This window comes from Diplotaxodon limnothrissa, linkage group LG12, assembly GCF_057381915.1.
Source record: "Diplotaxodon limnothrissa isolate DT_005_m linkage group LG12, D_limnothrissa_male_GT1.1, whole genome shotgun sequence".
Classification (NCBI taxonomy): Eukaryota; Metazoa; Chordata; class Actinopteri; order Cichliformes; family Cichlidae; genus Diplotaxodon; species Diplotaxodon limnothrissa.
Genome location: NC_140607.1, coordinates 15,647,525 through 15,661,810, shown reverse-complemented (window position 1 = coordinate 15,661,810; position 14,286 = coordinate 15,647,525). Strand labels below are relative to the sequence as shown.

General features: G+C 39.7%; 3 protein-coding genes across 3 annotated transcripts; 1 reads left to right on the top strand and 2 right to left on the bottom strand.

The window, feature by feature from the left end:
• Window positions 1-2,898: 2,898 nt before the first annotated feature.
• Window positions 2,899-4,689, bottom strand: LOC146621036 (E3 ubiquitin-protein ligase NEURL3-like). Its single transcript, XM_085368080.1, has 4 exons — window positions 4,632-4,689; window positions 3,463-3,972; window positions 3,179-3,328; window positions 2,899-3,059 (listed from the first exon to the last, which is right to left on the bottom strand). The coding sequence occupies exons 1-4, from the start codon at window positions 4,687-4,689 to the stop codon at window positions 2,899-2,901; spliced, it is 879 nt and encodes a 292-aa protein (XP_085224206.1).
• Window positions 4,690-7,223: 2,534 nt separating this feature from the next.
• On the bottom strand, window positions 7,224-9,031 carry LOC146621035 (E3 ubiquitin-protein ligase NEURL3-like). The gene is made up of 4 exons (XM_085368079.1): window positions 8,974-9,031; window positions 7,775-8,284; window positions 7,503-7,646; window positions 7,224-7,387 (listed from the first exon to the last, which is right to left on the bottom strand). The coding sequence occupies exons 1-4, from the start codon at window positions 9,029-9,031 to the stop codon at window positions 7,224-7,226; spliced, it is 876 nt and encodes a 291-aa protein (XP_085224205.1).
• Window positions 9,032-12,400: 3,369 nt separating this feature from the next.
• Window positions 12,401-14,169, top strand: nkx6-3 (NK6 homeobox 3). Its single transcript, XM_085368078.1, has 3 exons — window positions 12,401-12,815; window positions 13,401-13,570; window positions 13,939-14,169. Exons 1-3 carry the CDS (start codon window positions 12,401-12,403, stop codon window positions 14,167-14,169), a joined length of 816 nt encoding a protein of 271 aa, XP_085224204.1.
• Window positions 14,170-14,286: the final 117 nt, after the last annotated feature.

The following is a 14,286-nucleotide window of genomic DNA, read 5'->3' as shown; positions in this document are numbered from 1 at the left end:
ATTTGGTCTGCAGACTTCAAGGATCTTGGGGGAGAATACCAGGTTAGGAGATCAGCAAGATGTGTAGGGGCTAGTCCATGCAACGACTTAAAAACAAGTGTTAAGATCTTAAAGTCAGTTCGAAAGCTGACTGGCAGCCAGTGTAGTGATGGAAGTATAGGAGATATATGATCTCGCTTGCGTGTGCCAGTTAGGAGCCGTGCTGCAGCGTTTTGAACTAGCTGCAGTCGACCGATTGATGAAGAGGTGAACCAGAGTAGATACTATTACAGAAGTCGAGGCGAGATAAGATGAAGGCATGGATCGCTTTCTCAAAATCTCTGAAACAGAGAAAGGGCTTAACTTTTGTAATTAGGCAAAGATGAAAGAAACTGGTTTTGACTACATTATTTATCTGTTTATCAAATGTTAAATTGCTGTCAAAATCACCCCTAAATTTCTTGCAAATGATTTTTTATAATTTTCTCAGGGGCCAAGGTCATAATGGTCAGAAGGACCAAAGACAATGACCTCAGTTTTCTATTCATTTAGATTTAGAAAATTTAGAGGCATCCATGCTTTGACATCTTCTAGATAATCAAACAGTCCCTTCAGAGGATTGACAGATTTTCATTTAGTGGAAGGTTAATCTGAGAATCATCTGCATAACAGTGAAAAGAAATTCCATGTTTTTTAAAAATAGATTCCAACGGGAGAAAAAAGGATTGGACCAAGGATAGAGCCCTGGGGGACCCCACAAAAAGGGTCCTCTTTGGAGACAATGTGTCTCTGAATCTAACAGAGAAAGTACGATTAGATAAGTAGGATTTAAACCATTCCAAAGTAAGCCCTTTAATTCCGGCACATTGTTCCAGTCGAGAGATAAGAATCCTGTGATCTACTGTGTCGAAAGCAGCACTGAGGTCTAATAATATTAAAATAGCAGAATCTCCAGAGTCGGTAAAAGTTAAAAGGTCATTAGAAACTTTTAAAAGAGCGGTTTCAGTGCTATGCCAATGTCATGTTATTCTAAGAAGGTCTGGAGGGACAATTTTCTCCAGCACTTTTGACAAAAAGGACAATTTAGAGATTGGGCGGTAATTTGATAGAACTGTTGAGTCCAGATTCTGCTTTTTAAGGATGGGTTCCACCACAGCATGTTTAGAATCAGAGGGAACAGACCCAGACTGAAGACTGCTATTGACAATAGAAAGCAGACATGTACCAGCAGTGTCAAAAAACATCTTTCAGTAACCTAGGTGGAATGATATCCAGGGTACATTTTGAAGGTCTCAAGTTTCTGACAACTTCATTAAGTAATGAAAGGGATACTGGCTCGAAGTGATCAAAAACAGCCAAGGTTGGAGTATAAACACCTGGGTCAGAAATGGGAGGAATAATGTGGGATCTAATATCTACAATTTTATTAATGAAGAATTTCATTAGATTCCAACTTATGTTCACTGCTATATGAGGATCAGCAGTGGGAGGATTAAGAACTGAGTTTATAATACCAAATTAAATCCGAGGTTTATGACAGTTGTTGGACACGATCTTGGAAAAGTATTTTATTTTAGCTGCTCTTACAACTTTCTGGCAACTTGACAGAGATTCTCTAAGTGCCTCAAACGACACTTGGAGATGGTATTTTTTCCATTTTCTTTCCGCTTTTCTACATGCCCGTCTGCATTCCCTGGTGTCATTATTTAACCACGGTTGGGTTTTAGGTTTTAGATACCTAGTGGTACAAGGAGCAATGGAATCCAGTATTTCCAGACAAGCTGAGCTGAACAAGGAAAGCAGACTATCAGTGGTCGAATGAGTGGTACTGTCAGTAGGTGATGCCGGATTTAGATTTTTGTAGGAATGGGCAAAGCGATCTGCTGTATTTGAATTAATCGTGCAAGATCGGAGCTTGGGCACAACAGATCTACCAGGCTGACCTGAAAAGGGAAACTCAAATAGGACAGGCATGTGGTCCGAAAAATGTATATTACAGATTTCAGTGTCAGTGACTGATAGGCCGTAAGAGAGTACGAGAACCAGGGTATGACCGCGTTCGTGAGTTGGGCCTTTGACTGACTGGACAAGATTAAAGGAGTCTATAAGGTTTAAAAAAATCATTGGTCAGTGGGGTATCTAAACAGCAAATATGAATATTAAAATCTCGTATGATTAAAACACTGTCATATTTTGGTAGAACACCAGCCAAGAATTCAGAAAAGTCTTGTATAAAGTTCTTATTATAGTTAGGAGGTCAACACACCAGCGCACATAGCACCGGAGTGGACAAGTGGATTTCATATAAACGTATATTTGTGGATTAAAGGGTAAAAATGTTAAAGGATAAAGGGTAATGTTTGGTGACAACAACATGACCTGATCAGTGATTTGAGAGTGTAATTTTTTTATGCATATTTGCATCATTATTCTTCCTACGTGCAAACACAAATGCACGTTTGGAAATGAACACATTGTAGCACATTTCTGTTCTTACAATCAGCCACACAGTCTGCTCTTATCTGAAAACCAACATTTATTTTTACTTCCGCTCATTCCTGACTGTAGAGATATGAGCTGTAGACAGATGCTTCTTTTCCTAAACACACTTCACTGAAAAAAATTGTTTTTGAGGGTTTTGTTACAGCATGTACCCTTAAAACATAATAGAGTTTATGTTTTTTACCATCAACACATTACAATTTTCAGACATACAAAAATACAACACTGCTTTAAGATTTGCATCGAGGTAGAAAAGTGCACTGTACAGACAAAGTTATCATTATAAATAATATAGAAATAGCAGCAGATTTTGCATTTAGTGCAGTATTTTCACTGTAACAGTCACTCTGTAACTTCTCTTTGGTGATTTCTGGCTTCTGTCTAGGAGCTCAGACCAGACTTGAAACACACCACTACTCACAAGATCAGAGCTGATGAAGCTCTGATCTTGTGTCGACACAGCGGGCAGGTGCCAAACTCCTGAAAAACTCTGGAGTTGCAGTGTTTACATAAACACCGGTGGCCACACGGCAGTGTGATTCTGGCCTCCTTCACCATGCACACCACACAGGTTATATCTGTGAGCAGAAGAGAGAGATCCTGAATTAGAAAAATGTGACATCAGGAAATGAGACCACACTCTGTGTGAAATGTGCAACTGAAATCAGATAGCGACTTTTGAAGGGACTGTTTTCACCTCCTGGCATTTTCATGTCAAGACAGGAGATGCAGTCATCACAACTGAAGTCCGAAACTGAACCAAAGTGGCTGTAAGCATCAGGTGAGGTGAGGGGTTCAGGTGCAGGACAGGATCTTTTGGTACAAAATAGATCTTTTTTCTCTGAGCCTGCAGCACAGAGAAAATAATATTTTAAAAGTCATTCAGACAACATTTATCGCTGTCAGAACATGGGAATTGCTGTGCCTTCACAGAACAGGAAAAACCTGCTGTAAGGCAAATATAACTGTAGTTGAACTTGCCTAGGAGTAAAATGGAGCGCGTCTGGCCGTAGACGTCTATCATGGCCCACAGAGGCTGGCTGAGGTCCACTCCTGTCAGCCACTTATACCGCCTGTTGCTGACAGCTACGTATATGCTGCCACCATGAGAAACCCAAAACTTCAGCTCTGAACCTGCTTGGCAGTAGGATTCATTTACAGGCACAGCCCAGTGTCCAGGCTTGTCAGTGAGGTTGGGGATGGCCAAGCAGGGCAGGGGTAGAGATCTGCTTGAGGGTGGCACAGTGGTAAAGCCCACACGCAGAGCTCCCTCCCAGTTGGTCGAATCCCTCTGCACTCTCAGATGAATCTTCTCCTGGATCTTCACTGGACGGTTGCTGAACACCAGCCCATTCTTGAAGGTGTTCTCAGTCTTCTCTGCGAGTCGACCTCCATGACTCAAGCGGACCTTTTCTCCCACAGCCTGATTGTGGAAGGTCAGAGGACCAAGACAGCGTGAGCTGCATCTGTGTGACACCTCTGACTGAAGAACTACAAAGATAGAAAATGGAAACATATGAAACCATGTCTGTGTCCTAAGATTTATTCAAGATTTTTTAACTGCACATTTTTCAGGTAGGTGACATATCACATTTACTTAATTAAAAGAAGCTACATATCAAAGTTATTGCTTCATATTTAATAATACATTTAAAGCCAAAGTTTCCTCTTAATAGTCTAAAAATAGATAAACATGTAAACAGAAAACTGCTGTGGTTTCACAAAGAAGCTTGTTTGGTCTGGACTTCATCCAAGCTGAGAAATTCAGTGCTGGAGATTGCAGTGTTTGTTTGGTGAAGTCTGTGTTGCCGTCTCAGTCCACTAGATGGCCTGTGTTGATTTGTTTTCTGTGTTTTATCATCATTGGAAAGATTTTAATTTCCAAAGAAACAAAGCTTCTAGTTTCTTTTTATAAGAAACTTCAGTGTGCAGCTCATTATTAGCACTCTGTCTTTGAACTCATTTGCTAATCACTTGCTTTATGGCACTTTGCTGTTTTTCAATGTTTACTTTTGCATTGTCTTGTTTCTATATTATGTTTCTGTAAAAGAATGAAATGAGCTGCTGTAAGTTGATTTTTGCAACCAAACATCATCTTGATAATGATTCCTTTATCAAACTGAGATATAAAATTCTCTGTAAAGACTTACCAGCGTTCTTGTTCTTACTTTCTCTTGCCATCTTGAAGGTGCAAATAAATCTTGTCATGCAAATCCTGATGGATGATGAGGTTGAGAGTCATCAAGTCATGAGTGTTAACTACCTTTGAATGATGAAGTACGTGAAGTATGAACACACGCCCAGCATCACCAGTAAAGGGAATGGGGAGGGACAGAGGGAGGCACCAAAGTTTGGAAAATTACCTGATGTGAACAATAACATAATATGGTGATTTGATTATTAGTCATTTCCTCTTTTATTTTTTTATTCCAATGTTCTTTGCACCCTTGTTAGTTTCGTCAGATTCTCCACCTTGGTTTGAGAAAATTATTTTAATTATTTAATCATCTGTACCACCTCTGTGGCTTCTCCTATTTCCTGTGTTGTTCTTTCAGTAGTGACGTATTGCTGCTGTCGTTCTAATTTTCTTTTATTCCCCTTTTGAATTCAAGTTTGAACTTTTCTTCTATTTTATACATGTTGTAGATCTTTTGCCAGTTTTTTGGATTTCAGGCATCCTCTGCTCCTCCTGAATGGTTTGAATCCACAAAATGATTGAAACTAATAATTTAAATAATTTCCCCCAGGGATCAATAAAGTATTCTGATTCTGATTCTGATTCTGAAACGACCATCGTCTGGATTTAAAGTTTTTGAATTTGGAATTTTTCCAAGAGTTCGGAGTCCTGAATTTGGGGCTTTTTTGAGCTCTTTGTTACAGTGGACATACCAACATTTATGGTCATCTAAATTTTAACTTGTGTTCACAGTTGGGTGTGTTGGAGCGCCAATATCAGCTAAATGAAGACATCAGGAAACCTAAAGACCAGTGTTGGTCAAGTTACTTGAAAATAGTAATTAGTTACTAATTAGTGACTACTGAAAGTAATCCTGTTACTTTACTGGTTACTTTTTTCAAAAGTAATTATTTACTTTATTACTTAGTTACTTTTTAAAAACATGATACACAACTTGAATATCTAATAAAGCAATAGACATTTTATCCCAATTCTATTTATTCTGCAAAATCCATCATATAAAATTGAATCAAGTGAAAAAGTCTCTTTTAAAAATTGTTTTATTAGTTTTAATCTTTTAACTTTATGCATATTGCATTAAGCAAAAATTATACATGCAAGTCTTTGACTTGGAGACATTTTTTTAACCTACTTTCTGCATATTCCAGCATATAAAATAAAATTATTTTTTTGTGTTTATATTCACTCTTTCAAATAGATGCAAGTAAAACACAGCAATAAATAAATAAAATCAAAGATTCAGTGGCACTAAGTCCTGTCACTCTTGAGTCTATTTTCACCTGTTTAGCAGGAGTGGAGCAGGCGGAGGTTTGCCTGGTGCTGCAGCGGTCATGTCAGTGGGGGGATGCCGGGGTTTCTCTGTGAATTTCACATTCCTGTTCAGTGTGTACAGTGGAAGCTAATGTTTTTGTCACTTTTTACGGAATCAAACTCAAAGTAAGGTCAGTACGTCCACGCTTTAAACGCTGGATGGCCGTACTGTCTCCCACACTTCATATTATCCATTGCTGATCAACACACATCTGTTGTTGCCACGGGCGTCGCACGCTCGTACGTCATTGTCACGAGACACTCCCGCGAACAAAATCACGGTTTAGTAACGCAGCGTGCTTACAGGAAAGTAACAGTAATCTAATTACTTTTTTTGCAATAGTAATCCCTTGCTTTACTCATTACTTGAAAGCACGTTACCTTAAATGCGTTACTGCCCATTTCTGCTCACACCAAAGGTCTTACTGTTGTTACGTTTTCTGTTCACAGATTGATTTAATATTGTTAGTTTTTACTCATAAACACCAACTTTAAGTACTGAACACAAACTCAAAGGCAGCACAAACATGTCTGATTGTGTTAATTTTAGCCTTCAAGGACAAAGTGCAAACAAATATTTGCTGTTTCAGTTTATTTTGACCACTTTTATGTAATAATTCACTCTGATTATTTATTTTTAGTTTGATGAAACATTTTATAAATATTGAAATATGTAAAAATCAAGTAATGATGGAACTAGGTTCATTTACTTTCACATTTAAAGAATTATATAAACACATGTTTGTGAATTAAAAGGTAAAAAATGTGTTTGTGTTAAATTAAGATCGCTATGGTTATGTTTGGTGGCCATAACATGACCTGATCAGTGATTTGGGAGTGTAGTTTTTCTATTATCAGCCACACAGTCTGCTCTTATCTGAAAACCAACATTTATTTTCACGTCCGCTCATTCCTGACTGTAGAGACATGAGCTGTAGACAGATGCTTCTTTTCCAAAACACGCTTCATTGAAAAATATTGTTTTTGAGGTTATTTTTAACCCTTAAAACATAACAGAGTTTATCTTTTTTACCATCAACACATTACAATTTTTAGACAAAAATACAACACTGCTTTAAGATTTACATCGAGGTAGAAAAGTACGCTGTACAGACAAAGTTATCATTATAAATAATATAGAAATAGCAGCAGATTTTGCATTTAGTGCAGTATTTTCACTGTTACAGTCACTCTGTAACTTCTCTTTGGTGATTTCTGGCTTCTGTCTCGGAGCTCAGACCAGCTCCTCTGCCGATGGAGCTCTGATCTTGTGTCGACACAGCGGGCAGGTGCCAAACTCCTGAAAAACTCTGGAGTTGCAGTGTCTACATAAACACCGGTGGCCACACGGCAGTGTGATTCTGGCCTCTTTCACCATGCACACTGCACAGGTTATATCTGTGAGCAGAAGAGAGAGATCCTGAATTAGAAAAATGTGACATCAGGAAATGAGACCACACTCTGTGTGAAATGTGCAACTGAAATCAGCAATGTTTAAAGGAACTCTTTTTACCTGTTGGGACTTCTGTGTCAAGACAGGAGATGCAGTCATCATCAGTGAAGTCTGAAACATCAGAAACTGAACCAGCAAGTGAAGTGAGAGATTCAGGTGGAGGACACGATCTTCTAGTGCAAAACAGCTCACGTTTCTCTGAACCTGCAGCAAAGAGAAAAAAATGTTTTAATAGGCATTCAGACATTTATCACTGTCAGAGCATGCTGTGCCTTTGGACACCAAGAAAAGCTGCTGTAAGGCAAATATAACTGTGGTTCTAGTGAACTTGCCTAGGAGCAAAATGGAGCACGTCTGCCCGTAGATGTCTATCATGGCCCACAGCGGCTGGCTGAGGTTCACTCCTGTTAGCTTCTTACACGGCCTGTTGTTGACAGCTACGTATATGCTGCCACCACGAGAAACCCAAAACTCCAGCTCTGAACCTGCTTCACAAACAGATTCATCCAGTGGAACAGCCCAGTGTCCAGGCTTGTCAGTGAGGTTAGGAATGGCCATGCAGGGCAAAGGTAGAGATCTGGCTGAGGGTGGCACGTTGGTAAAGCCCACACGCAGAGCTCCATCCCAGATGATCGAATCCCTCTGCACTCTCAGACGAATCCTCTCCTGGACTCTCACTGGACGGCTGCTGAACACCAGCCCATTCTTGAACGTGGCCTCAGTCTTCTCTGCGAGTCGACCTCCATGACTCAGGCAGATCTTTTCTCCCACAGCCTGACGGTGGAAGTTCAGAGGACCGAGACAGAGCAGACTGCATCTGTGTGACACCTCTGACTGGAGAACTACAAAGAATAAAAACACAAACACAACAAATTATTTTACAGGCAGAACATGGTTTAGTAAATGAAAATCACTACTGTAACAATATACTTGCATTTAATGGTTAATTAACAGGTTCTATGATCTATCATCAGTCAGATTCAAGCTGTGTGAGTGTGATCATTTACTTTAACAAAACATTCTTGTGAAATTTTATTTGTTAATATTTGATCTATGTATTAGTAATTATACTTTAAATCATGTTAACGTAACTAATATAGTAGTTCAAGAGTGTTCACTTTTGACTAGTACATGAAGTTTCATCCACGCTTAGTAACCTTAAGCTTAAAGCGAACTCTACAAGTTGCCTCATCTATCTGTCAAAGGTGAGTTGCAGTCAGCTTCGTCTGCAGTTTCAAAGATTTATCTTGCAGGTGTGACTCACACAGTTATTGTGTATACCTTCATCAGTAACAAGCAGACCATTTCCTGTAAAATATAAACTTTCTGTTCTCCCTCTCTTATCTGCAGTGGTGCCACAGCCATAAAACATTTCTTAATCAACAGTTTAGAAAATATCTTTTACACACAAAAAGAAAAAAAAATGCTACTAACATGTGAAATTGAATTTGCATTGCTCTTTCATTTAGTAAAATCAATTACAACTTTTTCTTGTTGCTTTTTATGCATCAAATTCTCTATAAGGACTTACCGGAGTTCGTGTTGTTGCTCTCCTTCACCATCCTGAAGAGATAAGTAATATTTCTCATATGCGTCTGAATAGAAGATGTGATCGCGTCTGTGTGTTGGTCTGGAGCACATGTGGTTTGGAAACAGAAACAATTCCAGCATGACAAGTTAAAGAAGTGGGACGGACGGGAGTGAGGGAGGAGCCATACTTTGGAAATTCACCTAAAATCCCCCCCGAAAAAAAAAAGACCAGGGTAGTTTTTTGGTTTTTTTCCCCCATAGATTACTGTTTGTCTCGTGATTTCTTTTTAGGTACTGACCTTTGGAGTAAAAGTTCAAACAAAAAAGCACACAGACACATTATGATTTGTGTGAATTCTGCTCACGTGCAACTAGTTTCATTTTCATTATCTGTAATTATTTTGTGGCTTAGGACAAAAGACAATGTTCATGACGAATAAGAATGTGTTTGGTCCTGTATCACTGTCTCAAAAAGATTTTTCAGTATCGTTTTCTTCACTTAACATGCTGCACTCACTGCTGTTTCTATCAGAAATGCAGTGCAGCCTCCTTCCCATTAAACACATTAAATACCAATTATATTATCTTGTTTTAAGATTTGCATCATGGAAATTTTTCACCATATCAAACATATTATTTCCGGAATGACTGTGAGTGTGAACTTAAAGGAGAATCTAGACATGCCTGCAATGAAAGCACGTGACGCTTCATTACACATCTCTGGCTGGTTGTGATTAATCTCTAAAGCGGATGTGTCGCCCTCTACAGGCGCTATGATTGGCTGCTCAGGTCCCGTGACAGGACGAAATTATAGCTTGTAACAGCTGTGAGATCATGACGTTCGGAAATTTACCAGCTCTCTCCCTTTTCCCAAGAAAATCCCAACATTTCGTCACTGATAGACTGTACGTAAAAGCAGCGATGTGTTCCAACGTGTAAAACTGATTGTGAAATGAGAAGAGCGTGTTGTGTGCACTAATTATGTCATTCAACTTGTATTTTGCGCCTATTGGGTTAAGAATGCAATACTTTCTATATGTCATGCACTTAAAGCATTGAGTACTTTATTTAAAAAACAAAAAAATACAAATAATAAAAGTCATAACCTGATATCTGTAAGTTTATATAAAGGTTTATTATTAAACTGTAATCAAATAGTTAAAGAAATTCCAAGAAACACGAAAAAGAAAAGTCCAGATATGAGGCCGGAAATAGTCCTCCCACAGGACATGTTTAACCTACATGATAATGGGTGAGGAAATTGTGCTAAAGCTATTGCAACACAGAAACCAAGGTCTGCCTGAGTCATTAACTCTTTTCAAAGCAGCCACTGTGCTGCTGCTGTTTCCCAGAAACAAGTCCACAGAATAACTCTAATATAAATCACAACAATTCATTTGCATGATTATAAAATCTGATGGGGTTTTTTTTATGACACATAGTTAAATGACACAGTTGCCTGTCCTCCTCAATAGTTTGTTAATGTGCAAAAACAGAGTGGATTACATGACACATTATTACACTGATAAATAAAATAAGAAATGAGATTTTGCCAGTGAATATGGCATTTAATTTAACCAATGTCCTTTGCCTGACAACTCTGTGTAAGACACATTTTGTTTAAAGAGATTAAAGATATAGATGTGCGACAAATTAAAGTAAAACTCTGTAAGATGCTGGGCCACAGGAGCAACTTTACTGCATTTTTTTCCCTCCCTTAATTCTCAGTGTCCTAATTCAACAAGGTGCTAAAAATGTTCTTCAGAGATTTTGGCCCACACTGTCAAATCTGCAGCAACATCGTTTCTGTGCATCCTTGATGCAAAGCTCCTGTTCCACCACATGTCAAAGGTGTTCTATTAAAATGAAATCTGGTGACTACGGGGGCCAAGTGAGTACAGTGAACTCATTTTCATGTTCAAGAAACCAGTTTGAGATTATTTGAGCTCTGTGACACCCACCAGAACATGTGTGTACTGTGGTTATAAAGGAACAAATGTTGTGAATAACAACACTCAGGTAGGCTGTGGAGTTTAAATCATGTCACTTGGCACTAAGGGGTTCAAAACCAAGAAAATATCCTACCAACAACAAGAAGCCAGGATGGATCCATGGTTTCATTTTGTTTTCATGCCAAATTCTGACCAAATGTCTCAGCAGAATCTTATAATGGCAATTCAGTTCAATCCCGTTTCATTTCTATGGCACCAAATCACAAAAACAGTTGCCTCTAGGTGCTTTATAAAGACCTCACGATAATACAGAGAAAACCCCAACAATAAAACAACCTACTTATGAGCAAGCACTTGGTGACTGTGGGAAGGAAAATGGCATTTTAACAGGAAGAGACTCCCTCAGAACCAGCCTCAAAAGCCTTAAAACTCATGTAAATCATCTTTCTTCTCCATTTCAATACTTGCTTTGAACAGATTGTCTTACTCGCATCTACATGCTTCAGTTCACTGAGTTGCTGCCTGGTAACTGGCTGTTAGATATTTGTATTAACCAGCAGTTGTAGAGGTGTACTTAATGAAGTGGCCAGTGAGTATATATTTGACTAAGGGTGGTGCTTAGATTGATTACCTTTCTGATAATGCCTCGGTGGAGGTAAATAGATTTATAAATAGGAATAGGAAAGAGGAAAATAAATAATGATAGACCAAATCCTCACACATCACAGATTTAAGAATGTCTATCTGTAAACCAAGTCTTTATGTTTAGTTTTTCATTTTATAATTATATAATATACAACAAACATTTAACATTTTCTATATACAAAACTGGACTGTTCTGCTATCAAACTAGGAAACAGGGGAACCCTTCCTCCACTCCTCCTCTTCACTCCAGCTGCACTCACACATGGCAGGCCATCAAAAAATCAACTTGTTCCCACTCCACCTGTTCAAAACGCTATTAATCTGCTGCCTTCCAATAAAAGGCTCGGCTTTCACCGAGGAGCCAATAGAATGGCATTAATGCTGCGAGACCCAGGCCAATCCCAAGCTGCATTCTAATGTGGCCTATCTTTATCAAGGTGCCACTCCATTTCCAGATACTGCTTATTTATGATTTCTGAGGAGGGAGCCAGCGGGAGGCATATGTCTTTCGGAGAACACTAAAATCCGTGTCCAGAGGACTCGCAGGAGACTTCAGATATGGAGCTATCACATGCCAAGCTGTGGATAAGAAGAAATCAAATGTGCGAGTGAAGTTTATTTTTCGGATGTGGTGGCAACTTTGACAAAGATCAGAGACTTTGCTGCTCGTGTTCCTAATTGTTTGACTATCTGGAGACGGAGGGTGTGGTACCAAACTCCGACCTCATCTGCTGGTGAGAGAGCTCGTTCTTTGGCCACCAAATATCTTTTTCTACTTGGATCTCATTGGATGTGTTGATAAGACCTAGAGGAAGAGTTACCAGACTTCCCATGGATCCAAACATCCAGGGGTCTTTCCTGTTTAACAACAGCCTCAACCAGTTCCCCTCAGACATCAAGGCACCAGTGTGCCAGTACTCAATGCCCAACTCCTTCTACAAGCTCAGCCCGGGCCTGAACAGCCAGCTGCAGCCAGGGACGCCTCATGGCATCAGTGACATCCTGAGCCGCTCCATGGTCGGGGTGGGCTCCTCGGGCACCGCCACCCTGCTGCCCGGATACTCCAGCATGGGGGGGTTCAGCCCCTCTGTCACCAGCACTTCCATGTACTACAATCGAGACTACAATTCCTCACTGGGCGGCTTCTCCAAACCCGGCGCTGAGTGCCCGATGAAGAGTCGCAGTGTAAACTGCTGGGCAGAAAGCAGCTGTGAGTGGAGAGGAGGGAGGCAGCAGTGCACCAACAGTGAGTCTAAATACTGCAGAGCGGGCTCAGCAGCAGCAGCAGCAGCTCCTCAGCACTGTCATCACACTCTGATCTTCCACTTTAAAAATGGAAACATTATCCAGTAAATACACAAATTTCAGAATCAGATCTGTTATAAACTTGTTATCTATTGAGTTCAGACTCGAGGTTAGATTTTTGATATGACTAAAACGTTTTCTCTCTTTTTGTATTAAAACCTTGAAAATCCATTTATTAAAATGTAACAATCTGTTGTTTATTAGAGGTTGTGCAGACTAAAGGAAAATACAAACAGATCTTTTAAAAACAATTTATTTAATAAACATGTCAAATATTCATTCAAAAGATTTCATTCAATTATGTAGATGATTGAAAAATTATGTTTCATTTAATTCACAAATGGAGACATTTTACTTCGGTTCAGTGTATAAACAACAAATACATGCAGTCTATGAGGGAAATATATATGTGGTCATTTTTTTCCCTGAGCAATGAGCCAAAATGCTGTGGCATTTCAGGCAGAAATTCAGTCCTGTGTCATACATCCGTTTCCTGTAATGTGTTTTTATTTTTTATTTTTTTCAGGCAGTGGTCCTCTTGGGGAGATGTCCAGCAGGAAAAAACACACCAGGCCGACATTTAGTGGACATCAGATATTTGCTCTGGAGAAAACTTTTGAGCAGACAAAGTATTTGGCAGGGCCAGAGAGAGCGAGACTGGCTTATTCTCTGGGAATGACTGAATCACAAGTCAAGGTAACGTCGCCAGAATCTGCTTACATTTGAGATGAGTGTAAATAAGATTTTTATTTGTGTGTGTGTTCGACAGTTCCACTGATATATATTCCTTGTGGTATATTTGTTTTTTATACCCAGTAGTGTTGACTTGTTTTGAAAGCTGCCACATAAAAAAAGCATACATGTCGTGTGTAAATTCAAGTGCAGCGATAGAAATCTGCAGATCATATACCAGCACATACTCACCCTCAAGCAGAAATGGGGACACAGATTATTTTTCCATACCTTTTCACGTAACACAATGCTTAAAAGAATACTCGATAAGCTGCAGGGCTCCGGTCTACAGGAGTTAGATGACAACTCCCCCGTGCGTTGTGTGTTTTCAGGTTTGGTTTCAGAACCGGCGCACCAAGTGGAGGAAGAAGAGCGCCTCTGAGCCCAGCTCCACACAGACCAACCACTCGGGGCCGGCCGGAGAGGCCTCGGAGAATGAGGTGGAGGACGAGGAGTACAACAAGCCTCTAGACCCCGACTCTGACGACGATAAGATCCGATTGCTGCTGCGCAAACACCGCAGGGCTTTCTCTGTCCTTCGCCTCGGGCCGCACCACATCTGATGCACTTCCTGCAGGCTATAGGCTACACAGGCACACACAGAGACACACGTACAGGCATAAAACTCTCTCAGCACATATGCATGCTGTAATAAATTTCAAACTAGTTTGCAATACGTT